Raw genomic sequence first — 25,661 nt, forward strand, 5'->3', positions numbered from 1 at the left:
ATGAAGCAACAAATTCTTCAAGAAAATGAAAACTACATCTTCAAAGAATGCGAATGGCATTCATGTACTGCTTTAACTGGAAATGATCGTAAAACAACAAGTTCAAGCGGAGCTGCAATTTTTATCAATGGACAACTGTCTGCTTCACTAAATATTGATTCGTGTCTATTTATGGACTGCAACACAAGCACAGATGGAGGAGCTATTTTGAGCTTGTACATCAGGAGCTTTATAATCACTAATTCATCTTTTGCATTGTGCAATGCTTTGACAAACGAAGCTGGAGGAATATGTGTATATCATACAAGCGAATGCTTTTCTATGAGTTGCATAAAATTCGATAATTGCTCTTGTCAAACTTATGGAGGAGGTATTATGATGGAACGTGATGATTCTGAGAGTGAATTATGCATGTTTACGGACAACTCTTATCGTGGAATGTTTCAGCACCACAACTGCACATTCATTAAATGCAAAACAGGAAAACTTGGAGGTGGGGGAATTGAAGCATATGGATATACATCGAAATTTTTCACACTTCGAAGTTGCTCATTTGAATCATGCAGTTCTTTTAGAAATGGAGGAGGGATTTCAGCATCTTTATCAGGAATAACAGAACTGAATCCAAAATTGTTTTATTTTTGTGCATTCAAAGGAAATAGCGGTAATGGCAAGGATGTTTATCTTGAAAATAGTGATGTCTGTTTGACTGAGTCACCATTTGTGGAATCTTTCACACTTACTGAAGGTGGAAACCACTTATTTCTTTCCAATCATGGATGGAACAAACTTAGTTGGTTGCCTTATGGATTTATACGAAAGTTTGTTGTTGGAGAAAATGGATCAAGCATGGAAATGTGTGGGTTTTCAATAGAAGAAGGGTGCAAAACTTTGGAAAATGCTTTGCTCAATAATACTGGAGAAAGTCATGTGAAAGCATTGATAATTGTTGGAAATTACAACTTGTTTAATATGAACGGTATGAGCTTCAATGCTATAGACATGTCCATTACTGGACAGAATTTGAAAGGTGAGCACACACAACTGCTAAATACAGGGATAGAATCAGGGCGTTCAATGTTCACTGTAACTTCATGCACATTAGAGATAACTGATATTGAGATTGTTCATTGTAGTAATGGTTCTGGGAGGACTCTTGTTACTGGGGATGATCAAGGAGTGATTATGTTGAAAAGAGTTCAAATTGGTTTTTTGGAGGAATCTTCACAGACAGCTATTGAAGAATCTCCTTTCTACGCAGCATATGGACAGATACAATTTTCTGAATGTTGCATTACCAGATTACAGCTGAAAAGAGTTGCGCTTTTTGAAGGAGCAACAAACGTGTTGCTTAAAGATACAGAAATATCAAACATCATCCGCAAGGAAGGAAATGGAGCAATATTTGATCCAATCATAGGAGAAGGGGAGATATGGGAATTGAATAACATAAGTTTGAAAAATTGTCAGTGTGAGAACGGTAATGGAGGAGCCGTTTATGTGCGTGTGGAGAAAAGCGGAATGATGCGAATGGGAAACGTTCAAAATGTCAAGATGAGAGAGTGCAAGGTGTCAATAGAAGAGGAAGCAAAAAGAAAAGGTGGAGGGATATTTATTGATGTTGGTGATGATCAGAGCGGATTTGAATTGAAAAATGTGTTTTTTGAAGGATGTGAAGCATGGACAGGAAAAAAAATATTTTTGAGAAGCGCAAATTTGAAGCGAATTGTAAATGAGGCAAACATTGGATGGATAATGAATGATGAAGAAAAAAGAAAACTGGACGAACTTAATGGATTTGAAGGAGATACAACTGGAGAAGAGTATGTCATCCCACTGGTTGTGTATCTGTGGCATAATCTCAGCGGAGCAGTACATGTAAATGGACAACGAGGCTTCGATTTTAGCGGATGTGGATATGAAGTGGCACCATGCTCTTCAGTTGATTGGGCTGTAGGAATATGGTGCGATCTATCACCATCAAATGAATTACAAATTTTAATGGAAACTGAAATTGTTATTAAAAATGCCATTTGTTTCAGAGTTTCTTCAACAGAAACTGCTTATAGAATCATCGGAAAACAAGAATTAACTTCAATTTCTGTTGAAAATGCAATTGGAGTCGATCAGCAAACATCAATTATATATTCAAATGTTGTGTTAACTTTCGAAAATACTTTTTTTCAACTTCCAAATGTGATGAAGGAAGGAATTAACCAATTATTCTGGAGTAGTTCGAAATTAGAGCTGACAAATTGCATGTTCGAATTGATAGAAGGGACAACGATAGGATATTCATTAATTGAAATTGAAGGAGGTTCACTTGAGGGAAAGTGCGTTATAATTGGTTCTGAACTCTTTGAAACTGTTGTTGAAACGGGACATAATCTGATATCAGTTTCCGGAAGAATGAAATTAGAGGAGTGGAACTTTTTCGGCTGTGTGCAGAAGGACGGAAATGGTTCGTGCATTGACTTGAAAAGAGTGAGTCAGATAGATGGAGCAAGCATGAAGAACTGCTCATTTTGTGATTGCGAATCCCGAGGAGTGAATAGAGTTGGTGGAGCGATCGCGACAAGTGTTGAAGGAGATGGATGGTTGACTTTCGAAAATTGCACGTTTTCGGGGTGCAAAGTTGGACAAGGACTGGAATATAATAAAGGTCTTGGTGGAGGATTCTATGTTGAATGCAATGGAGGGAGATCAGGAATTAATCTTGCAGACTTACAGTTTCAAGATTGCGAGGCTTGGAAAGGAAAGAATATATTTGTGTGCGGAGAGTCTCTCTCTCGGATAGTTATAAGAGAACATTTTGCATTTGATTTTAAACTTGATGTGAGTGATATTCCAGACCTTGAAGAAATGAATGGATATGAGAATGGAGATCAAAGTTATGCTTTGCCACTAGTGGTATTTCTTCGAGAATTCGTACCTCCTTATTACGTGGGAAATGACGGAAATGATGTGAAAGGATGCGGGTTTAAAGACTTTGCATGCCAGACAATTATGCATGGAATATCTTTATGTGATGGAATAGACCTTTCCCAAATTCGATTGCTTCCACAATTTTGCATCCGGAATCGACTTGTATTTTGGGAAAATTCCATTCAGATGGACGTCGAAGAGAAAAACACAACAATACTGTTTGGATATGAAGGAGAATTGAATGGAAATGGAATCATTGAAATGCAAAGCAAAGTAACTATCACAGGAATTCGGATTAGTGTCGATTCGATTGTGAACGAAGAGATATCCTGCTTGCTTCACTGCAGTGGGTCAAAAACACATTTAAATGAGTGTAGTCTGGAGTGCGTAAATGGAGTAATGAAGATATCATTTATATGGATTACAAACGGGGAGATGATAATAGAGAATATGCAAATTGAATCACTGAAATTATCATGTGGAGAAGGGTTAATATATTCAAAGGGAAACAGAACAACATGCGTGATGGAACAATGTGCTTTGAGGTTGTTAGAAGGAAACGTTTCTTTTGGAATGCTTTTATCAGCATCTGGATCAACTTTTGAGTTGAGGAATGTGGAGATTGAAAATGTTAAAGTTGTTGATTGCGGGATGATATGTTCAAACGAAAATTCATCATTGAGTATGCATAATGTTACAATCGAAAACGAGGATCGCTTTAAAGGAAGTGGTGGAACTGTTGTTGGGGTTGTTGGAGAAGGAAAAACGTTTGAAATGGAGAATAATACTTTGCGAAGTTGCAAGTGCATGGAGAGTGGACAGATGCGTGGAGGAGGAATTTTTATTGAGGTGAAGAAAGGAGGAATTTTTCATTGGGACAAAGGGACCGTGCACGACTGTTTTGCGATGAAGTGTCAGGCCTTGGAGGAGGAATGTTTCTTAGATTAAGCGATGTTTCATTGGAGTATTGGATTAGAAATACAGAGTATACTGAGGATAAGGCTCATATTGGAAAGGATGTATATCTCGTTTGCCTATCTCCAAGCTTCATGGTGAATGAAGCATGTTGGAAAGGGTCAGTGAATGAAGAAGATGAGCTGAATTCGAAGTGGGTTTATGATGACTCTGTAAGTCCGGTAATCAGCAATTCTTTGATTTTGTTTATTTATCCTCCGTCAACAGCTGTTGTTTATGTGATGAGTGGAATAAAATCAGAGAATGATTGTGGGTATGCCCATCTGCCTTGTTCAAGTTTGATTGAAGGATATTCAAAAATGAAGAACAATCAGACAACAATTCATCTCAATAATTCCAACAACCTTGATGGAGAGATCGATCGAAACGGAATTGGACTGACAGTTCGCGGACATACAGAGGAAAATAAGTCAAAACTTGAAATTGGGATACAAGGGCATTTCCGTATTGCGAGAGGAATTAGCACAACAGAACTTGTGCTAAGTAGACTAATAATTGATTTACCACATAAATCTGAAAAACATGAGCTCATTTATTCATGTGTTGGACGTGTTAGCGTGGAGCAGTGTGAAGTTTGTGCTGGAGAGGTTAATTCCAATACAGATTTGTTACTCTGTCGATTTGAAGGATCCGAAGGAGTGTTTGCAAGTGTTGTACTGAATGGCATCAACTTCAATGGAGATTCGGGAATAGCGAGTGTTACCGGCGGCAAATTAACCTTGAGAAATGTTACAGTTGGAGAAATAGAAATGGAGGGAAGAGGACTAATAATTGGAAGAGATGGATTGGAAGTTGTGTTGAGAAATTGTTCATGTAATGGATGTTTGACGAAAAAAGGGCAAGTGCTGAATCTTGAGAATGCAAAGATAGTGGATATAAAAGAAAGATGCACATTCAGGGGATGCAAAAACGAAGAAGGAAACGGAGGAGCATTATCATGCAGCATTTCTTCAGATGAGCAGGTTGAAGTGGAAGAAACAGAAATGGAAGAATGCTACGTCAATGAAGATACAGGGAAAGGAGGAGGGATGTATTTATACATGTTCGATGATTCGAAAAATTATGTTTCAATGGAAAACCCAACATTCAGAGAGAATAATGCATTTTCTGGAAAAGATATGTTTATTGAATGCAGAAATTTGAATGATACTGTTAACAAAAATCGATTTGTAATAAAAATTTTTGATGAAAATGGATTTCTAATTACAGATATGAAAGGAAAAGATAGAACAAACTTTAAAAACGATGATGTGGAACTCACATTATTTTTGATAAAAGGACAATTTGAGTCTGTTCTTGTGTCAGAATCGGGCTTGGACGTGTATGGCTGTGGAAAAAGAGAACATCCGTGCGAAACATTTGGAAAGGGATATGAGAATATTGATGCATCAGTGAGCGAAAAGAAGATGATCATTTCGGGAAAGATTCCAGTCACAAATGAGTTTTGCATATCTCAGTTTGTGATTGTATCATTTGATGAGGAAGAAGCAGGAATTATCGAAGTGAATGAAGGCATTGAAGGTGAGGATCAAGATTACGTTTTTCAAAATGACAAAGTGTTGCGATTGGAGAATATTGTGATTAACTTTCCATCAAAATTAAATGATCCTCATAAAATAGTTTTTAAATCAACAGGAAATGAATTAAAAATGAAGAAATGCAAGTTTCACAGTTTGACAAATGAAATCAAAGAGTTTTCCGTCGTTGAAAATTTGTGTGGAGTATTGCATTTAGTGGAGTGCGAAATACGCACAGGAATGTATTTGAGTGCTCCTTTAAAAGGAAAATCTTCAACTGTTCTTGAAACATGTACTTTTGAACATGTTTTGAGTCAGCAGCACAAGCAAGGAGGAATTATGGAAGCATTTATAAAAGAAGAAGAAATAATTTTTGTGAACGATACCACGATGGAAGAATGCGAATGCAATGAAAATGAAGGGAGAGGTGGGGGTCTATTCTTGAGCTGTGTTGAAGCCAGATCAGAGAAACCGTTTATATTTGAAGGAGTGAGATTTAGGAACAATAAAGCATGGAAAGGGAAAAACATTTTTGTTCTTTGCAGTGACTTAAATAAAACTGTAAACACGGAGACATTTGCGTTTGGAAATGAAGGATTTGAAGATGATGAATCATTATATTGTGGAACAGACGCTTTTCATACTGATACCGATCTGCTTCGATTTTTAGTTACATACAGTTCATCAATAGTTCATATATCATCTCGAGGTTTCGATGTTAAGCGATGTGGGAGCAAGAAAGATCCATGCCAAACATTTATAGAGGGAATGAAGCATTTCAATGTCGAAGAAATAACCAAAAAGATGACAATTGAGGGTTGTATTCCATTTCGAAATGGATTTGATCTTTCAGGATTTTGCATCTCATCTGGGCAGAGGGATGAAGAAGATGAAGGATATGGAGAAATAACTTTCTTGAAAGAAACAGAACAAGAAGAGGACCCAGAGATGATTAACAAGGAAGAATTAACATTGACATTGTTAAAATTGTGGGGCTCAGAATCACTGAGAAGTGAGCAAAGAGGGCTTATTGCGAACGAAAATGGAAAGACACATTTGGAAAGATGCAGGATCGGATGGACAGGATTAACAGAAGCAACGATGGATTGCAGCATTGCCTGGATTGTCAAAGGTGAACTTAGTGTTGAGTGTACTGTAATTGAGAAGATAAATGTGAGAAACAATTTATTTTATATTGCAGATGGATGCAAAGTTCACGTTAAAGAAGTGGAGATCGAATCTGTGAAAATCGTAAGTGGAAGTATTTTTCGAGTGGTTCCTTTTATAGATCGAAGTGATGGAGAGAAGACAGAAATGAAGATTAATGAAAGTCGGTTTTTAAATGTTATTCGAGAGTCGAATGGGGCATGCACATTTTATCCTTCTTCTTGCAAACATATTGAGCTATTGATCGATGAAACAACTTTCATTCTATGTCAATCAGCAGAATCTGAGATAGGAGGAATGGGATTTTTTGAATTGAGTGAAAAAGGGTCGCTTCAAATGAAAGGTGGATTTGTGAATCAGTGCGGGTGTAGTCGAACGAAAGGAAAAGGCGGAGGAATATATTTGAGGAGTTTTGAGACAGGAAAATTGGATTTTGTTTTTGATAGATGTAAATTTACGGAGAACAGTGGTTGGAAGGGAAGAGATATATTTGTTGAATGTGAAGATATCGAGAGGCAGATCCACGAGCAACAGTTCCAGATGGACTTGAATGAAGAGAAATATAACAGAATTAATGCAATTTTTGGGATAGATAACACAAAATACATAGACGAACCTGTTGATTTGATTGGATTTATTACCTATTTGCAAGAGAACATGATTATTGTTTCAAGTTCTGAAGGGAAAGGAGGAAGTGATGAAAGACAGTGCGGGAAAATCAATTTCCCATGCAGAAGTGTTGAATATGGCCTTGGACATTTATATGGGGATATGTTTTTAATGTTGATTGTGGACGAAGCAAGTATCATAGAAATGGAGATTAGGCTAGAAGAGATGACTTTACGTGGGCGAACACAAACAAAGGCAAGAATAGATATTGATGAAAGCATGAACTCAGAACTTGAATGGGTTATTGATGTTGCGGGAAATGTTGTTGTTGAAGGAATATCTTTTTTTGTTTCGGTGACGGAAAACAAATCTCATCAATTTGTTTTTGGAGTTCAAAATGGCTCGTTGAAGATTGTATTTTGTTCGTTTGGCAACAATATCATAACCAGCTGTTTTGGAAACGAAAAAAGTCTTGAATATAGGATTCCTGGAATTTTGAAAGCTATGGAAAGTACAATCACAATTGAGAAAGGAGATCTAAAGGAGATGGAAGTGGATAAATTAATTGATTGCGAAGAATGTGAGTTAGACATTTCTCAGCTGAAAATTTCATCTGTCAAAATAAATGGGAAAGGATTTAAACTAATTGACACAAGAACTTATATTAATGAATTAATATGTGTGAACCTATATTCGACAATGTCGTTGTTTTCAACGAATTGCTCATCTGAATCTGCCTTTGTGATGAAATCTTCATCAATGAAAATAATAAGATTTGATAACAATTCAAAATGCAAATTATATTTGAAGAATGAAAATTTTCCAGAAAATTTCTTTTCGGAAAGTGTTATAGAAAGTTCCTCAAATTCACTTTTTATTAAAATGGAAAACTGCACTTTTAGCCGAGATACGAATGGAAAAGAGAAAGGGAGCATTTTGTGTTTGGAAAATTGTGAAGAAGGTTGCTTCGATAATTGCTTGTTTGCTGGAGGAATTTTAAATGAAATCGGAAAAGATTTGAATAATAACCGTGAAAAGGAGCTGTGTAAGTGGAATGGATCTCTTGTGGATTTGAAAAAGAGCAAAATTGAGATGAAAGACACAATGATCTGCAACTCCTCAAAAGGAGGAATGAGTGTGAGTGGAGGGTACGTGACGATTGAGACAGGTAATTTCAGCAGCAACAGCCCTTTGATTGAGAATTACCCATCTGTGCGAAGAAACATTATTTGCTCTGATTCTGCTTCGCTGACTATTTCCAGTTTGAAAGGAGGAGATGGCTTTGAGAAAAACACATCACTTTGGCTTTTGAATGAAGGATGCCTCTTTGAAGGGATTGCATCAGAAAGAGCATCTCCATTCTTCATTCCAGTGTTAGAGAGTGTGGAAACAAAAGAAGAAGGAGCAGAAGTGGATATTGTGTTCAAAGGGAAGCTGCTGCTCCCTTGCAACTTATCGTTCATGGTTGTGAAACAAATAGGTGATGAAAAGCAGATCGAAAAATATGGGTTTGATGCAAGCGGTTTCATATCAGAGAAAGAGATACATGGGTCTGTTCCTGTCAAGACAATTGAAGGTGTACCAAGTGAAGCAGAAGTGAAAGTGTGCATTCTTTTTGGGGATATTAATAATCCATCTTCAACAGATTCTTTCAACCTGAAGAACAGAAGTGAACCCAAAACAAATGGAGATGAAAGGATTGCTGAAGGAAGAAAAGAAGGAAAATCGATATGGCCAATCATTGTGATTATTATGGCCTTTGTTCTTTTAATAATTCTAATGATTGCGGTGATTTCAACTGTTCGATGGAGAAAGCAAAAGAGAAGAACGGAAGAATTAGAAATAATTGTGGAAGATACAGTGAAGAAAGATCCGAAGGCGATTGAAATGGTGACGATGGAAATGTCGCCTGAGGAGCAGTGGAGGAGAGCAGAGAAGGAGGCGGAGAAGAAGAATGAAGAGAGGATAAAGAAGAGGGTGTATGCGAAAAGCTTGGGACACTCGGAATCATCGGAGCATCTTCTATCTGAGAGTGGATCGACTGAATATATCTTGGGAAGAGATTCAGACAAGATTCCAGAATGGGCATTGGAGAAGGTTGATGAGAAAGAAGAAGAGATAAGAAAGAGAACTCCGTCGCCATCCATTTCATCCACTTCAACCACAGACACTTCAGACACAGAATCCACTTTTGTTCGATCAGAGAGTCTGTGTCCAACCACTTCATCGATGTCGAATCTGGTGGATGCAATGGCCTGCTCTTCACCACATGAGAAACTGATTGTGGACTTGAGGGATTCGCTGTTCATGCTTTTGCATGGAAGAAATGAGAAAAAAGAGATGGCGATTGGCACCTTTCAGGAGAGAGAATATGCAGCTGTCCAAATCCTGTTCTGGGTGGCTAATCTGGCACTGCACTCCTTTGATGAAATGAACAATCCGCTCTCTTCCCTTGCCAATCTGAGTCCACATATTGTGTTGTTCTCAGAACATATGGTTATCTGCATTGTGATGCACTCAGATTTATTGTCCGATGATGATTCAGATTCATCATCCATCTCTTCGTCAACTGTTGTGACATCTGCAAGTGATTGTGATGATGATGATGATTCTCTTCCCTCGTCTGCGTTTGAGGATGAGGATGACTTCAAAAAAGAGTGCCTGAGGTGGAAGGCGCCTGAGCTGCTGATGAACAAGAAGATGGGGGCAACCAAGGAGTCGGTTTCATTCTCAATTGGGATGATGCTGTGGGAGTGCCTGACACTCAAGATCCCGTTTGGGGAGTATGAGGCAGAGGCAGCTGAGCAGAAGATTGTGAATGGAGAGAGGCCAGATATGAAGCTGGTGGAGAAGTGTGGAATGTCGCATGTTGTAAGAAAATGCTTTTCGCCAGATTCTTCGCAACAACCAACGCTGGGCAATCTGAAAAGAGAGTTCATCCAGCGCTTTCCGGCAGGGGCAGTGATGCTGACTGTGACAGATGCAATCGACTTGGAGGAGCCATCAAAAGAGGAGGAAGAAAGAACAGGAGAAGACATAGGAACCATGTTGTCTTGAGAGATAATGGAGAATAACAGTGAGCAAAAATGCCAGAAACTATTTTTAAGTTTCTCAAGAGAATGCATTCCGTCAACGTGGAAACCAGAAAATCAAGAATGACGAATTGTGTATGATGCAGAAGCCTTTCTGTTGCAATACATAATTTTTCATGAAAAATTCAATGAAACATTTTTTGCAGATGATTATTTCTTTTTTTCATTTTCAATTGGATATCCATTAACACCCCCTTGCAAAAGCACGCTTCAGGTTTTGGGCACTTTCACTTTTGAAAGATAGAACCCGAGCTCTCAACCGATTTTCCCCTCTTTTTTTTTTTTTTTTTTTTTTTTTTTTTTTTTTTTTTTTTTTTTTTTTTTTTTTTTCCTTTTTCCTTTTTTGTTGAAATTTTGTGTTTATGAAAATGTTTGTGATTTTAAAAGAGTTTTCAGTTAGTTGAGATTTATTTTTCGTTTGAAATATATGTTTTCAATTCATATTCATTTGTGATTCAATTGAAAGATTTTGAGTTTTTATCAAATCAACACCTTTTGAATTTCTTTTTATTTTCCCCTTTTCCGAATTATTTGTTGTAATTCATTTTTTCTTTAATTTCAGAAATGTGAATCTTATTTTGTTGATTTGGGCATGTGAAGTGCATCTTTCTTTTGAGAGAGAATTTGGTTTTAAATTGATATTAGCTGTTATCTTCTCAATTGGAAGATAACTCTTATATTTTTGAATGTTTTTGCTCTGTTAATAAAGCAAATTATTGTTCTAAACAGTTTATAAGACAAAAAATAAATAAATAAATAAAATAAAATAAAATAAAATTTAATAAAATAAAATAAAATAAAATAAAATAAAATAAAATAAAATAAAATAAAATTAAATAAAATTAAATAAATAAAATAAAAAATAAAAAATCATCATCATGCAATTCAATGAAAACAACGTTCAGTCAAAACAGGGTGCAACCTCACGGCATATAGTCGTATCCATTTTAGCGTCAACTTTTTAATGTGACTTTTTCCATTTTTGGAACTTTTTTTGTTTTTGACTGCCAACTTTCAACAAACATTGATTTACTTTTTTCACTTTAATACAATGTTTTTACATATTTTAAACAATTCATTACTAGTTTGTTTTATTATTTTAGTTTGTTTCTCACTGAGTTATAGCGTTTTTTTGAATTTTTGAAAGACACTTTTCTCAGCGAACTAAGCTTTTCCAAAAAATGTGAAACACAGTTTTGTAAACTGTTAACATTTATCTATTTATGCTTCAAATCTCAAGTTCTACATTTATTTATTTTGACACTTTTTTCTCATTTTATTTTTTCACAAACATGCAAACATAAAACTGATTATTTCTTTGAAAATATGATGAAACAATATAAATAAAATTATGATATAAATAGCATATACTTTTTCAATGAAGTGTTGTTAAAATGAAACATTAATTTTTTCTATTTGTCAAGAACTTAACTTTGTTTCAAAAACTTGATCATTGATCATTTTAAGTTTGCACCATTTGTCTTTAAAAATAAATAGAAAAAATTAATGTTTCATTTTAACAACACTTCATTGAAAAAGTATATGCTATTTATATCATAATTTTATTTATATTGTTTCATCATATTTTCAAAGAAATAATCAGTTTTATGTTTGCATGTTTGTGAAAAAATAAAATGAGAAAAAAGTGTCAAAATAAATAAATGTAGAACTTGAGATTTGAAGCATAAATAGATAAATGTTAACAGTTTACAAAACTGTGTTTCACATTTTTGGAAAAGCTTAGTTCGCTGAGAAAAGTGTCTTTCAAAAATTCAAAAACGCTATAACTCAGTGAGAAACAAACTAAAATAATAAAACAAACTAGTAATGAATTGTTTAAAATATGTAAAAACATTGTATTAAAGTGAAAAAGTAAATCAATGTTTGTTGAAAGTTGGCAGTCAAAAACAAAAAAGTTCCAAAATGGAAAAAGTCACATTAAAAAGTTGACGCTAAAATGGATACGACTATATGCCGTGAGGTTGCACCCTGTTTTGACTGAACGTTGTTTTCATTGAATTGCATGATGATGATTTTTTATTTTTTATTTTATTTATTTAATTTTATTTAATTTTATTTTATTTTATTTTATTTTATTTTATTTTATTTTATTTTATTTTATTAAATTTTATTTTATTTTATTTTATTTATTTATTTATTTTTTGTCTTATAAACTGTTTAGAACAATAATTTGCTTTATTAACAGAGCAAAAACATTCAAAAATATAAGAGTTATCTTCCAATTGAGAAGATAACAGCTAATATCAATTTAAAACCAAATTCTCTCTCAAAAGAAAGATGCACTTCACATGCCCAAATCAACAAAATAAGATTCACATTTCTGAAATTAAAGAAAAAATGAATTACAACAAATAATTCGGAAAAGGGGAAAATAAAAAGAAATTCAAAAGGTGTTGATTTGATAAAAACTCAAAATCTTTCAATTGAATCACAAATGAATATGAATTGAAAACATATATTTCAAACGAAAAATAAATCTCAACTAACTGAAAACTCTTTTAAAATCACAAACATTTTCATAAACACAAAATTTCAACAAAAAGGAAAAAGGAAAAAAAAAAAAAAAAAAAAAAAAAAAAAAGAGGGGAAAATCGGTTGAGAGCTCGGGTTCTATCTTTCAAAAGTGAAAGTGCCCAAAACCTGAAGCGTGCTTTTGCAAGGGGGTGTTAATGGATATCCAATTGAAAATGAAAAAAAGAAATAATCATCTGCAAAAAATGTTTCATTGAATTTTTCATGAAAAATTATGTATTGCAACAGAAAGGCTTCTGCATCATACACAATTCGTCATTCTTGATTTTCTGGTTTCCACGTTGACGGAATGCATTCTCTTGAGAAACTTAAAAATAGTTTCTGGCATTTTTGCTCACTGTTATTCTCCATTATCTCTCAAGACAACATGGTTCCTATGTCTTCTCCTGTTCTTTCTTCCTCCTCTTTTGATGGCTCCTCCAAGTCGATTGCATCTGTCACAGTCAGCATCACTGCCCCTGCCGGAAAGCGCTGGATGAACTCTCTTTTCAGATTGCCCAGCGTTGGTCGTTGCGAAGAATCTGGCGAAAAGCATTTTCTTACAACATGCGACATTCCACACTTCTCCACCAGCTTCATATCTGGCCTCTCTCCATTCACAATCTTCTGCTCAGCTGCCTCTGCCTCATACTCCCCAAACGGGATCTTGAGTGTCAGGCACTCCCACAGCATCATCCCAATTGAGAATGAAACCGACTCCTTGGTTGCCCCCATCTTCTTGTTCATCAGCAGCTCAGGCGCCTTCCACCTCAGGCACTCTTTTTTGAAGTCATCCTCATCCTCAAACGCAGACGAGGGAAGAGAATCATCATCATCATCACAATCACTTGCAGATGTCACAACAGTTGACGAAGAGATGGATGATGAATCTGAATCATCATCGGACAATAAATCTGAGTGCATCACAATGCAGATAACCATATGTTCTGAGAACAACACAATATGTGGACTCAGATTGGCAAGGGAAGAGAGCGGATTGTTCATTTCATCAAAGGAGTGCAGTGCCAGATTAGCCACCCAGAACAGGATTTGGACAGCTGCATATTCTCTCTCCTGAAAGGTGCCAATCGCCATCTCTTTTTTCTCATTTCTTCCATGCAAAAGCATGAACAGCGAATCCCTCAAGTCCACAATCAGTTTCTCATGTGGTGAAGAGCAGGCCATTGCATCCACCAGATTCGACATCGATGAAGTGGTTGGACACAGACTCTCTGATCGAACAAAAGTGGATTCTGTGTCTGAAGTGTCTGTGGTTGAAGTGGATGAAATGGATGGCGACGGAGTTCTCTTTCTTATCTCTTCTTCTTTCTCATCAACCTTCTCCAATGCCCATTCTGGAATCTTGTCTGAATCTCTTCCCAAGATATATTCAGTCGATCCACTCTCAGATAGAAGATGCTCCGATGATTCCGAGTGTCCCAAGCTTTTCGCATACACCCTCTTCTTTATCCTCTCTTCATTCTTCTTCTCCGCCTCCTTCTCTGCTCTCCTCCACTGCTCCTCAGGCGACATTTCCATCGTCACCATTTCAATCGCCTTCGGATCTTTCTTCACTGTATCTTCCACAATTATTTCTAATTCTTCCGTTCTTCTCTTTTGCTTTCTCCATCGAACAGTTGAAATCACCGCAATCATTAGAATTATTAAAAGAACAAAGGCCATAATAATCACAATGATTGGCCATATCGATTTTCCTTCTTTTCTTCCTTCAGCAATCCTTTCATCTCCATTTGTTTTGGGTTCACTTCTGTTCTTCAGGTTGAAAGAATCTGTTGAAGATGGATTATTAATATCCCCAAAAAGAATGCACACTTTCACTTCTGCTTCACTTGGTACACCTTCAATTGTCTTGACAGGAACAGACCCATGTATCTCTTTCTCTGATATGAAACCGCTTGCATCAAACCCATATTTTTCGATCTGCTTTTCATCACCTATTTGTTTCACAACCATGAACGATAAGTTGCAAGGGAGCAGCAGCTTCCCTTTGAACACAATATCCACTTCTGCTCCTTCTTCTTTTGTTTCCACACTCTCTAACACTGGAATGAAAAATGCAGACACCCTTTCTCCTACAATCCCTTCCAATGAACATCCTTCATCCAATATCCACAACGATGTATTTGGCAATACTCCATCCCCTCCCTTCAAGCTCGTAACTTTCAATTTAGCGGAGCTTTCACACAAAACATTCCGTCTTACCGATCCATAATTCGCTATTGATGGATTATTGCTCTCAAATTTCCCATCATATATCTCCATATTACCTCCTGACAAGGAAATCCCTCCATTTTCTGAATTTACCAGTGTTGAATCCTTTATCAGCCCAGAACAATTTTGTAGATCGATCATGGAGCCATTCCACTCACATAGCTCTTCAAATGGTTCTTTGTTGGCTCTCAACTCTTGTGTGCTTGCTGCTCCATCAAACACGCACGAAGATAAGCAAACATCCGATAAATTCATCAAAGCAGCAATTCTCCCCTTTTCTGAGGATGAAATGCATTTTTGGTTGGTGCAATTCTCCAACTCCACCAACAAAGATGAAGATGAAGTGGCCAAACAGCACGGACCAAGCGAATCTCTCGTTATGTTTTGAAATGAAGACTGCTTCAGCAGGAATGTCGTAGCGTTTGATGTCACACTCACTGCACATCCTTCTCCAAGCATCGCGCTGCAAATGGCCAAGAAATTCATCTCAACATTTGCATCTTCGCATTCAACAGAAACCAAGGATTTTTTTGAAGCGCGTGTATTGTCGAGTTCCAGGTGGCTGCACTGGATGTTTGAATGGACTCCTGGACTGTCTGAGGAAAACATAATCAAGCTTGCTTTGCTCTCTGCATTCTTGATTTGAATTTTCTGGAGCTGAGAGTTTTTGCAGCTCCGAAGGATGAGAGCTGATCGATCAAACATGCAGCTGGAAACAAGCACTTGCTGCATAGAAAGGTTCACCAGATTGTGGAAGTTCAACAACACACCAGAATTCATATCAGAAATGTTCAAGTCCATAAATGAACAATACTGTCCGCCTCTTGCTTCCACACACGAAGAAATGAGACGAAGGGAGGCAAAAGTGCATCCGTTGATTGATAGTCTGCCATTCTCCACAAGAATTATTGAGCAGTTCAATTTATATTTGGAGTTTCCATTCGAATCTTCTTGAGTAAATGCTGTATCTGCAATCAACAAGTTGCCATCAGTCAGCGATAACAAACTTGAATGAGAAGAAGAAAAAGCACTTCCAAACAAAAACGAAAGAGATTCCATTTTCACTCTCGACCAGCACGAAACGAGACTACCCTTCTTTCTTTCAATGATCCTGTTCAGGAGGATTGTCCCTCTGACGCCTTCTGCATCCAGCGACTTGATCGAGACATCATGGATGCTTGCTTCACCAGATACCAGAGAAATCTCGTCAACGAGCAAGTTGCTGTAAACAGAAGGAATGATGTGAGACAATGCAATATTCAAGGAAGAGCAGGGCGCATTGATAGCTCCGCACTGGCGTGAATCTGAGGTGTTGTCGGATGAAGAAGATGCAAATATCGTCTCGCTCTGATATACAACCACAAGCAGCAACAGATCTTGCTCGTCTCCATAGTCTGGTGCTGTGCATCCCCACATAGCAAATTCTCGGACAAAGGGAGGTCTGAAATCGAGCTGGAATAGCTCAATGCTGATTTGAGATTTGATATTTGTGCATCTCACATACACGTCTCTTCCAACAAATGCTTTGTTCTCCATGAACGTAGTGTTTTTCAGCAGGAAAGGAAGCAAGCCTTCACTTTTGATTGATGAGCAATCCAGAAATATTGCTCCTCCCCTTCCAGTCGCCGAGCAGAAACATCCAGAGATTGTGGAAAAATTGCACTCGAAATATCCTCCTTCGTTCAATTTCATGACCATTCCTCCACCTTTCTCGCTTTGGCTGCTTCCACAGTTCTTCATCGACGTGTTTTGCACAGACACACTGCAAGGCTCGCTGCCAGTGCAGCTGATGATGGACGGCTCAGACGGAGCATTTTGGAGAAGCGAGAAAAGTGTGCAACATTTCAGCTGAACTGTTGGACTGTTGCCTTCATTCAATCTATGTGAGTTGCCTCGCAACTCAGTCTGCGCAAACGCTGATATTATGCTTTTACCCATCAGTTCCATGTTGTTCATTGAAACATTTGTCAAATCAATGCTGCTGCCATGCGATGCCATCAGAATGTGACTTTTGCATTTGATGGATTGGAACGAGCAGAATGATAATTCGCAAGTTCCCGACAAGCAGGCAATAATGCAATAAGGAATGGCTGCTTCAGAAGCGCTGGCAAACAAGCAACCTTGAGCAGCAAAAGAGTTGCCAGTCGTGCCTATCAGCTTCGTCTGCTTCCATTCGGATCCATCCCCGCAGCAGATTTCAATGCTAACAAGGGTGCATGTTCCGGTGTTCACCAGCACAGAATCGCTTTCTTCTTCCTTTCCTGCCTGAGGCGAAATGGCTGCTCCAAAAGTCAGGGAAGGGTGAGACTTGACATCAACTGAAGTCACAGTTACGTTTGAAATGTCAACCTCGCTGTTCACCTGTGCTTCTTCGATGATTACGAAAGTGTTCATGCTTGGTTGTGCTGGATCTTCCAAAGCACGAAAATGCTTCTGCCCATACTCCATTGTTGCACATGGCTCTTCTCCACTCCCACACCGGAGGACATCCCACCCGCTGTTCTTGCTGAGATGGATTTCCTGAGAAGCAAATCCAATCAGAAATCTGCACAGATCGAAGTTTGTTTTTGTGGTGTCATTCCCCACGAACAAGTTTGTATCGCTTGCTGTCTCACTCACTTCAAATGCCAATGTCTGTTTTGTGATGGAAACGTTCAGGTCTGACGAGAGAAAGAACATGTTTTTCCCGTGCTTTGCAGAGCATTGATCGAAGGCTATCTGCTGGAAGGAGAATGCATTGTAAGCCGAACAGTCGAAATAGATGCCTCCTCCTTTACCATCTGTTTCATTTTCCGCGCAGCATTTCGTGAACGTGGCGTTTTCCATCGTAAATTGCCCTTGAGCTTCAACAGCAACTTTCATTGAGCCTCCATCGATGCTCTGAGCGCCTTTGGCATTCGTGACGTTCCAATTCAAACACTCAACCCGGCTCGAAATTGAGGACGAAATCAACGCAGCGCTGTTTGCATTGCCATTTGTTATCCCTTCAAAAGAGCATTGTGAAAGAGAGATAACCTCGTCACTCGTTGTATAGTCGTTCAGCTGTTTGGATGTTAACGATGGAATCACACCGATGAGAGGCTGATCGCCAATGTCTGTGTTCTTAACTTTCAAAAAAATGATCGTTGTTGAGGTGCTGGCTGTGTTCTCGCTCACTGCAATCGGCGTATGCTGAAGATTCGCTGAACTCAATTGGCAGTAGTCCATATTGAGACTTCCTCCGCACATCTGAAAAAGCCAATAACTTATCTGGCCGGGCTCTCCCATTTGCACCCCAAATGTGCACTTTGTCAGCGACATGTTGCTCTCAGAAGACAAGAATATCAGCGTTTCTATTTCAGCATCGAACGAAGATGGTAGCAAAAAGTGGATTAATTCAATGGACACATTCCCCGTGGCTGATATCACTTTTCCACTCAAAGCATTCAGCGACTTTGCACAAGTCATTTCGGCTTTTGAAGTGTTTGATGATCTCAAGATCAAATCGGGATGATTCAGTTCGCTCTCAATTATAGCTGATTTGACGATAGCTATTGTTTTTGCGTTTTCCTCTTCCAGTCTCCCCACACAATAATCAATTGACTGACACGGATAATCAGAGAACCCGCACATCACAGTATCAGCGCTATCCTCTCTTCCAACATGGATTGCGCTTCCAACTTCATCCAGAAACAGAACCAACGGGATCGAATGCTCATAATCAGTCCCAGTGAACCCGCACAAATCATCAAAGGAGCTATGCCCCAGAGCATAAGCAAAAGGAAGCGTTTCGTTCGTGATCGATTTCTTGAGGTCTGGTGATTGAACAAACAAGTCCTTTCCATGCTTCGCTTTATTCGGCTTTTCTGATGAAAAAGAAGGATTTGTGATGGCAAATGCTGCATCCGAGTGCTCAAGATTCAGAAAGATCCCTCCTCCAAATCCCACCTGCGAATCGAAAGGCGCCTCGCACTCTTCGAAGAAACATCCAGAAATTGTTGCAGAGCATGTGTTTGGCAGCGAGAGGAACAGTGCACCGCCTCCATTTCCATCACCAGAAATAATACAATGCTCAAAGTTGCATCCGCTTATTGAAGCTTCGCAACCATTCACTGACCCTTCGCACCAAAGTGCATTCAGGCATCCGCCATTCTGCTCGCTCTCAACATTCCAGAATGAAGCATTGGCAAGAGAAATAGTTTTGCAATCCGACAAAGCAATTGCACTTCCTTGCGAAAATCCAAATCCAGAGACATTTACTAATTCGATCGTCAACGAACCTTCTTCAACTTGAATCAAGGATTTTGTTGAGGCCTGAGTCGATTGGGCGCTTTTGGTGAAACTGCACAGCTCCAACCTAATTGAACCAGATGAGCCAATTGCAATTGCTGATCGGTTGAACACGCAAGCAAAGGAAATCTTCTTTGCATTCAGTGAGCCATTCCCTATAGAGATCAAGCAGTCATTTGACGAGGCTTCGCGACTCTTTATTACCGATGAGTTGTTCTCTGCTCCGATGAGAACGATATTTCTCCAGTCGATGTCAATCATGTCTTCTTTGAATTCTTCACTGTCCATAAAAACATTCTGCCCCAAATATGAATTCCATCTCGTCACCCCATATTCCACCGTTTGGCATTCTGAATTTGTTCCTCCGCAAGTGTCCTCGTCGCTTCCAGAATTGCTGATGAGTATTTCTGGCTGAGCTGTTGGTAAATATGAATCGTATGAAGCACCTCTATCTCCGCAGTCCAACGCATATGTAATGCATTGCACGACTTTCCTTGGAGCAGTTGAAAGCGTAAAACTTTGCAATATCTGAATTGTGTTATTTAACAAGCTATATCCCTTTCCAATATAAATATCTGCTGCGTGTGTCGTTTTCTGCACTGTATTGTTTTCAAATAAGCAAAACTGAATGTTGACGATTTTACTGTAATCATTAAATGAAACATCAAAGCCGCCTGAGCCCAGTTGTGAATCTCCTTTTAATAAATAGCTATTTGACATCACAAAAGTAACTTTAGGATTCTGTAGAAATACAGTTCCAGCATAAAAATTAAAAGCTTTGTTGCATTTGAAGATAGTGTTGTAAATTGATCCACTTCCTCCAATATACCATCCAACGCTTCCTCCATAAGCTGCTGAGCAATTTTCAAAAGTGCAGCCAATAACAATAGAAAATTTATTTAAAATATGAGCAAATGCTCCTCCGATAGATTGTACTCCCGTTCCTCTGCAATTATTAAATATTGAATTTTCAATGAAGCAGTCGCTTCCATTGGTAAAAATTGCACCCCCGTAACCATATTGACCATTATATGTATCGGTGCATTCGGAAAACGTGCATTTTCCTACAATGAGCTTGGCACTTCCGCCAACTGAAATTGCACCCCCATGCAAAGCGCTACATTCTGCAAAACTGCAATCTTCAAAGGTGATGTCCCCCCCTGAAAATGTTTGTGCTGCGTTTGTATAGGTCTGGTGAGAATATATGTTTCTCGAACGAATAAAAGATGTGTTCAAGGAGCTGAAATCATATCCGCGGCAGCCAGAAATGATCACCCCATAAAATGGACAAACACAATCAGCGACCATGCAGCCTTCCATTTTGCTCTCCTGCAAAGAATGCTTTTGTAGCAAGTTTTTGCTGCTGCTCTGAACAGAAATGTTGTGGAAGCCGCAAAAAGAAGCTGAGGCAAATGACAAATCGACATCTCCAATGAACGAATTCGCAAGCGAGGCACAAAACGAAAAAAATGTGCAACACAAAACATGAACACGTCCCGTCAAAGGTTGTGAGCGAGAGCTTGCTGAGACAAGAGATGGCCATGTCTGTTGCTGAAAAGTCCTTTGCAAAGAAATATTCGTCAATCTTATCGTTCCTCCAGCACAGTCAAAAGGAGATAATTCCGTCTCTGTCATCACATTTATGATGCAATTGCTTACAGATAATGTGGACAATTCATTTCTCACAGAAATGGAAGATGTATTTTTTTGAACAATTTTTATTCGCTCAACGGCCAACGATGCGTTCAGAACCATCATCCTGCTGCAAATCCAACTCCGCTTATTCTTGCATTTATTGAGTGTTCCAGCAAGAAAGTTATGATTAAATGCCCTCTCAAAGTCCTCCTGCAATTGATTTATGCTTTTTTCTGTATTTGGTGACCAGCTAGATGAATTAAAAACCTGTAGCTCATTAGACTTCACCGTATTGATTGCATCCACACTGTGCATGGAAGATACATTTTTGCATGTCTCATTGACGTTTCCTAACTCTCCAATGCCATATTCCTGTAAATCGTTCTTTACAAATTCATCTCCTTTCCAAGAGATATCTTCTGTGCATGACAGAGTAGAAATAATTATTGATACACTAATGCTCGTGAAAAGCATGGTTCCTGCTCTCTCTTTGCCGCACAAAACAATGTTAAATTTCAAATTTAAATTTATTTTGAGTTTTGATCAATTTTTCATAATGTTGGTTATATGTTCGGATCACACGTTCTTCATTTGATTTTTAACACTGAAATTGTATTTGCTTGTATCTGTTGTTCTGGTATCATTGTTCGGAGTTGAGCTTGATAATGCGTTTTAAGCATACAGATATCGTATTAAATACCGGACATCGCACAAAATACCGGACAAGATCGATTTCACAATAACTGCAAGAGGAATAATTCTGTTAATTTTCCTCAAAATACATCTCATTAATACAAACTCATTTGAAAAACAAGACTTCACTTCATCTTTATTTGTGCTCAGAAAAAAAATAATTATATAATTCTCGGAGAAATTGGATTTAAGTTTCTCTGAGATTTTAATTATCATTTTTTTCTGAGTACGAATGAAGCTATAATGAAAGTTTTGTATATCAAATGAGTTTGTATTGATGAGATATATTTTGAGGAAATTTGTCAGAATTATTCCTCTTACACTTATTGTGAAATCGATCTTGTCCAGTATTTTGTGCGATGTACGGTATTTAATGCGATATCTGTAATTGCGTTATATCGGTCAACACAAATTCTTGCTTTTTTGCATCTTTCATACTGAATTATTTTTTTAATTCATTTTTAATATAATTTTGTGGTTAGGAAAACAGTTTCTCAAAAATAAAATTATTTTGAAAATATCAGAATCTATAGATATATTCCGATATGGTGTGATTGAAAAACAGAATATTCAGTTCAATACGGAGATAATCACATCGAATACAATCACGTTCGTTTATTATCACATTTTTCCATGCACCGACAATTTTTGTCCAATTTTTTTTATTCATTTCCATCGTCTATTATCACAGGGCAAAATATATATGGGTGATTATTTTTGAAAAGTCGCAAATGTTTAATTATCAAATAAATCAAAAATTTCATATATTGCTCAAATTTTTATAAACATACAACAAACTTCTCTTATGTAGAATCTATTTCTGGATAATGCTATTTTATTCATTCCAAAGAATATTCGTGAGCAGAAACAGAAATTTGAACAAAATATGAAATTTTTGATTCATATGAAAATTAAACATTTGCGACTTTTCAAAAAGAATTACCCATATAATCTCATTTTGTTAAATCATGTGTTGATTTTTCATTGAAAAATCGATTTTTTGATCAAAAATTTTAATTTTTTGATTTTTCAAAAATGAACTCAAATAAGTCAAAATAATGTGTATTTATGATCAAAATTGTTCAAACAAGTGAAAAAAGTGAATTTGTGTAGAATTTTCAAAAATAAAAAAATTAACACAATTTCAGATAATTAATTAACTAATTTATTTTTATTTTTTTCTGTGGAAAGAAGGATCGGATATTGTCACAATCGGATGAAGTCACAAAAAGTTGTGCAAAACCCGATGAGATTATATCCGGTTTTGACTGAAAACATAATTCGCAATAGAGCGAATCTGTGAACACAAGGAGCAGGTTTGCTCCGAGATAATGAGTATTAGTGATAAAGAATGGGTGGTTTAAGATTAAACTTCGCTAACAAATAAACTTTCCTTACGTTCCATTGTCCGCAGTGGAAATGATACAAGATCCTGTTAGAATGGCAAACAGCAACAGCGAGGAGAGAGGATTTGATCTTGCATATAGACTTTCAAGAGGAGAAAATATGATTGAAGAAATTACGAGAAGCCAAACATGGCCAACCCGTTCGGGAGCTACGGTAATGTTGCCAATGAAAAAGGTTTAGAGAGAACGACAAAGGAAGAGATCTCAGTCGAGATCGAGCGAATCGGAGTCGGAATCTGATCTTACAGAAATGATCACGAAGAAGTAACACAGACAGTTGGAGAGGGGCAGACGCAGACGTAACCAGATGAAAAAACAAAATGATGAAGAAGTAAGCGAAAGTGATTTTGAAAAAACAGAAGAGCGGAAAGAAGAAGAAAGATCACAAGACTTTTGAGGAAATTTCCCAGACGAATGGCTGACGCCCAGGAGACAGGCGGGTGAGCTGAGAAGATTCATGGACTTCAGAAAGGCTGTATCAATTAGGATAAATGATGATATTTTAAATGCGTTCATCCCGGAGACAGAAAAGAACTTTTTCACCAGACATTCGAATGCGAGCTGGAATACCTTTGCTGTGACAGTGGTTACATCTGAAGGAAGGAAGGACTCACCAGAAGCTGTTCGGGTTATTGAATTGCTCCAACCCGCGCTCGAATCGGGGTTTGAAACTGCCTAGGCGATTGCAGCCATCACAGCAAAGAAGAAAAGCAAAGCACATATTGAAGAAGAAAAGAAAAAGCGACTGAGAGTGCTGTTTTGCTCGTACGCCCTGATTGCAGACTGTATCAGCCACATTAATCAGTTGAAGGTTATCCCCCAGTTAAACTGGGAGAACGTAAAAGGTTTCCTTGAAGGGGGAACGTTTAGGGACGTCCCATAAAGCCTCAAAAGGTTGGTGGAGAGCACTAGCTTTTTTCGATCAGAGGGGGATGACCCAGGGTACGGAGTATCCCCCATTTCTCCAACAGCAATCTGCCTCACCATGGCCAGAAGTGTACTTCCGAGAAGATACAGTTTGGGCAGAAATGCCCAGTACTTTGCCAACAGACAGCTCCAGAAACGTGGCATCGATTGGAGCTTCACGAATTTCAGAGAAAGGAGGAAGTCAACCCAAGCTCCACTACTAAATACCCCAGCGTCAGTTGGGAGACTTGCCCCCGATTACAGTTCCCCTTCCCCCTGCTCCCCAGAGGATACAGGGAGGATCAGCAACCGGAACAGCTACGGGATCGAGCCAATGCGCTTCGAAGAAGCAGAGAGAGAAGAGAGAGCCGCGCTTTTCCGCGAGACGGAGACGGACAGAATGCTTTCGAATTTAGAGGAAGTGACAATACCACGTGGTGTCCCATTCAAACGACAGATGGTCACGAATGGAACCCGTGAGAGTTTGCGAGTTTATCGAAGAGGCACTGAGCCCATTCAATCGGGAGAAGAGGATAAATCAATGTATCTCGAGAGTCCATGAGATGGGAACAGGGAGAGAGAACACAGAAGGAGACTCCGTATATCTCCGCAGGATAGAACAGATGAACGATCGGAAATCCGGGAAGGAGGAAGAGATGAGAGTCTTGAGAGCTTTTGGTACTGCTATCGAGTCCCCAATTGGGAGCACCCTGGAGGAGAGCTTGAAGATAGTTACTGCAGATATTCTCAAAGGAGAAGATAATTCACAGATACAGTCTGGCCACAAGACGCCAGAAGTGAAGAGGAGTACAGTGATTGGGTCACTGAGGGAATCGCTGCCTTGAAGACTAGTGAACAGACTGAACAAGTGGAAGAAGATTGTGGGAGACAAACTAGTGAGCCGTGGTAAAAGAGCTCGATGGATGAAGCCTAATTCCCAATCGCGCAGGAGAGAAAACTTAAGAAGGAATTCCGGGGGACGACAGAAATGATGAACAGTCATATACGCCTCTTGGAGGAGGAATTGAAGGACGGAGTGGTGAAGCCCGTATCAGACTCGGAGGAGAAGTGGTTCAACCCGACATTCAGGATTCGAAAGAAGAACGGAAAGTGGAGAAAGATCTTGGATTGCAGGGCGCTAAACGAGGAAGTGCAGGGAAAGCACTTCAAGATGGATACCCAGGAGACAGTGGTGGAACTCCTGGAGGAGAAAGATTGGATGACCACTCTGTACATATCGTGAGCATATCAGCATGTCAAGGAAGACGAGCAATTCAGTCCCTATCTGTGCTTCAGCTTTCAAAGTCAATGCTACGCTTTCGTGGGGATGCCATTTGGTGCAAAGGATGCGCCCAGAATATTTACAAAGATAATGAGATGGGCTGCGTCATATATCAGAGAACAGCGGAAGGTGAAGCTTATAATATATCTGGACGTCATTCTCCTCATGCATCCAGACAGAGATGCATTGAGATCGATCTTACAGGAGATAGCCCAGTTCCTGAGAAATCTGGGCTGGATTCTGTCAGAAGAGAAACTGAATTTGGAACCCGCAAGGAGCGTGGAGTTTCTTGAATGGCTTTGGAACTCGGAGAAGATTGAGGCGACACTCCAAGAGAGGAAGGGAGTGCTGCTCTTGGAGGATGTGCGAACCTGGATGGCACATTCAAAGAAGAGGAGGAGACAAAGGAAGAGGGATTTAG

At 38.4% G+C, this 25,661-nt stretch overlaps 4 protein-coding genes across 4 annotated transcripts; 3 read left to right on the forward strand and 1 right to left on the reverse strand.

Annotated features, from left to right (window-relative positions):
• Positions 1-10,250, forward strand: MONOS_15736 (uncharacterized protein; the record flags this gene model as incomplete). Its single annotated transcript, XM_067868629.1, has 2 exons — positions 1-3,692; positions 3,809-10,250. The coding sequence occupies 2 exons, from the start codon at positions 1-3 to the stop codon at positions 10,248-10,250; spliced, it is 10,134 nt and encodes a 3,377-aa protein (XP_067731181.1).
• Positions 10,251-13,195: 2,945 nt separating this feature from the next.
• MONOS_13352fu16604 (uncharacterized protein) lies at positions 13,196-21,427 on the reverse strand (the record flags this gene model as incomplete). Its single annotated transcript, XM_067866046.1, has 1 exon — positions 13,196-21,427. The coding sequence occupies one exon, from the start codon at positions 21,425-21,427 to the stop codon at positions 13,196-13,198; it is 8,232 nt and encodes a 2,743-aa protein (XP_067731182.1).
• Positions 21,428-23,065: 1,638 nt separating this feature from the next.
• On the forward strand, positions 23,066-24,182 carry MONOS_17313 (uncharacterized protein; the record flags this gene model as incomplete). Its single annotated transcript, XM_067870223.1, has 4 exons — positions 23,066-23,206; positions 23,489-23,680; positions 23,732-23,897; positions 23,938-24,182. 4 exons carry the CDS (start codon positions 23,066-23,068, stop codon positions 24,180-24,182), a joined length of 744 nt encoding a protein of 247 aa, XP_067731183.1.
• Positions 24,183-24,425: 243 nt separating this feature from the next.
• On the forward strand, positions 24,426-25,533 carry MONOS_13351 (uncharacterized protein; the record flags this gene model as incomplete). Its single annotated transcript, XM_067866045.1, has 2 exons — positions 24,426-24,733; positions 24,945-25,533. 2 exons carry the CDS (start codon positions 24,426-24,428, stop codon positions 25,531-25,533), a joined length of 897 nt encoding a protein of 298 aa, XP_067731184.1.
• Between the last annotated feature and the right edge of the window lie 128 nt (positions 25,534-25,661).

Source organism: Monocercomonoides exilis (assembly GCF_001643675.1).
Source record: "Monocercomonoides exilis strain PA203 chromosome Unknown scaffold12-1864167, whole genome shotgun sequence".
Classification (NCBI taxonomy): domain Eukaryota; phylum Preaxostyla; order Oxymonadida; family Polymastigidae; genus Monocercomonoides; species Monocercomonoides exilis.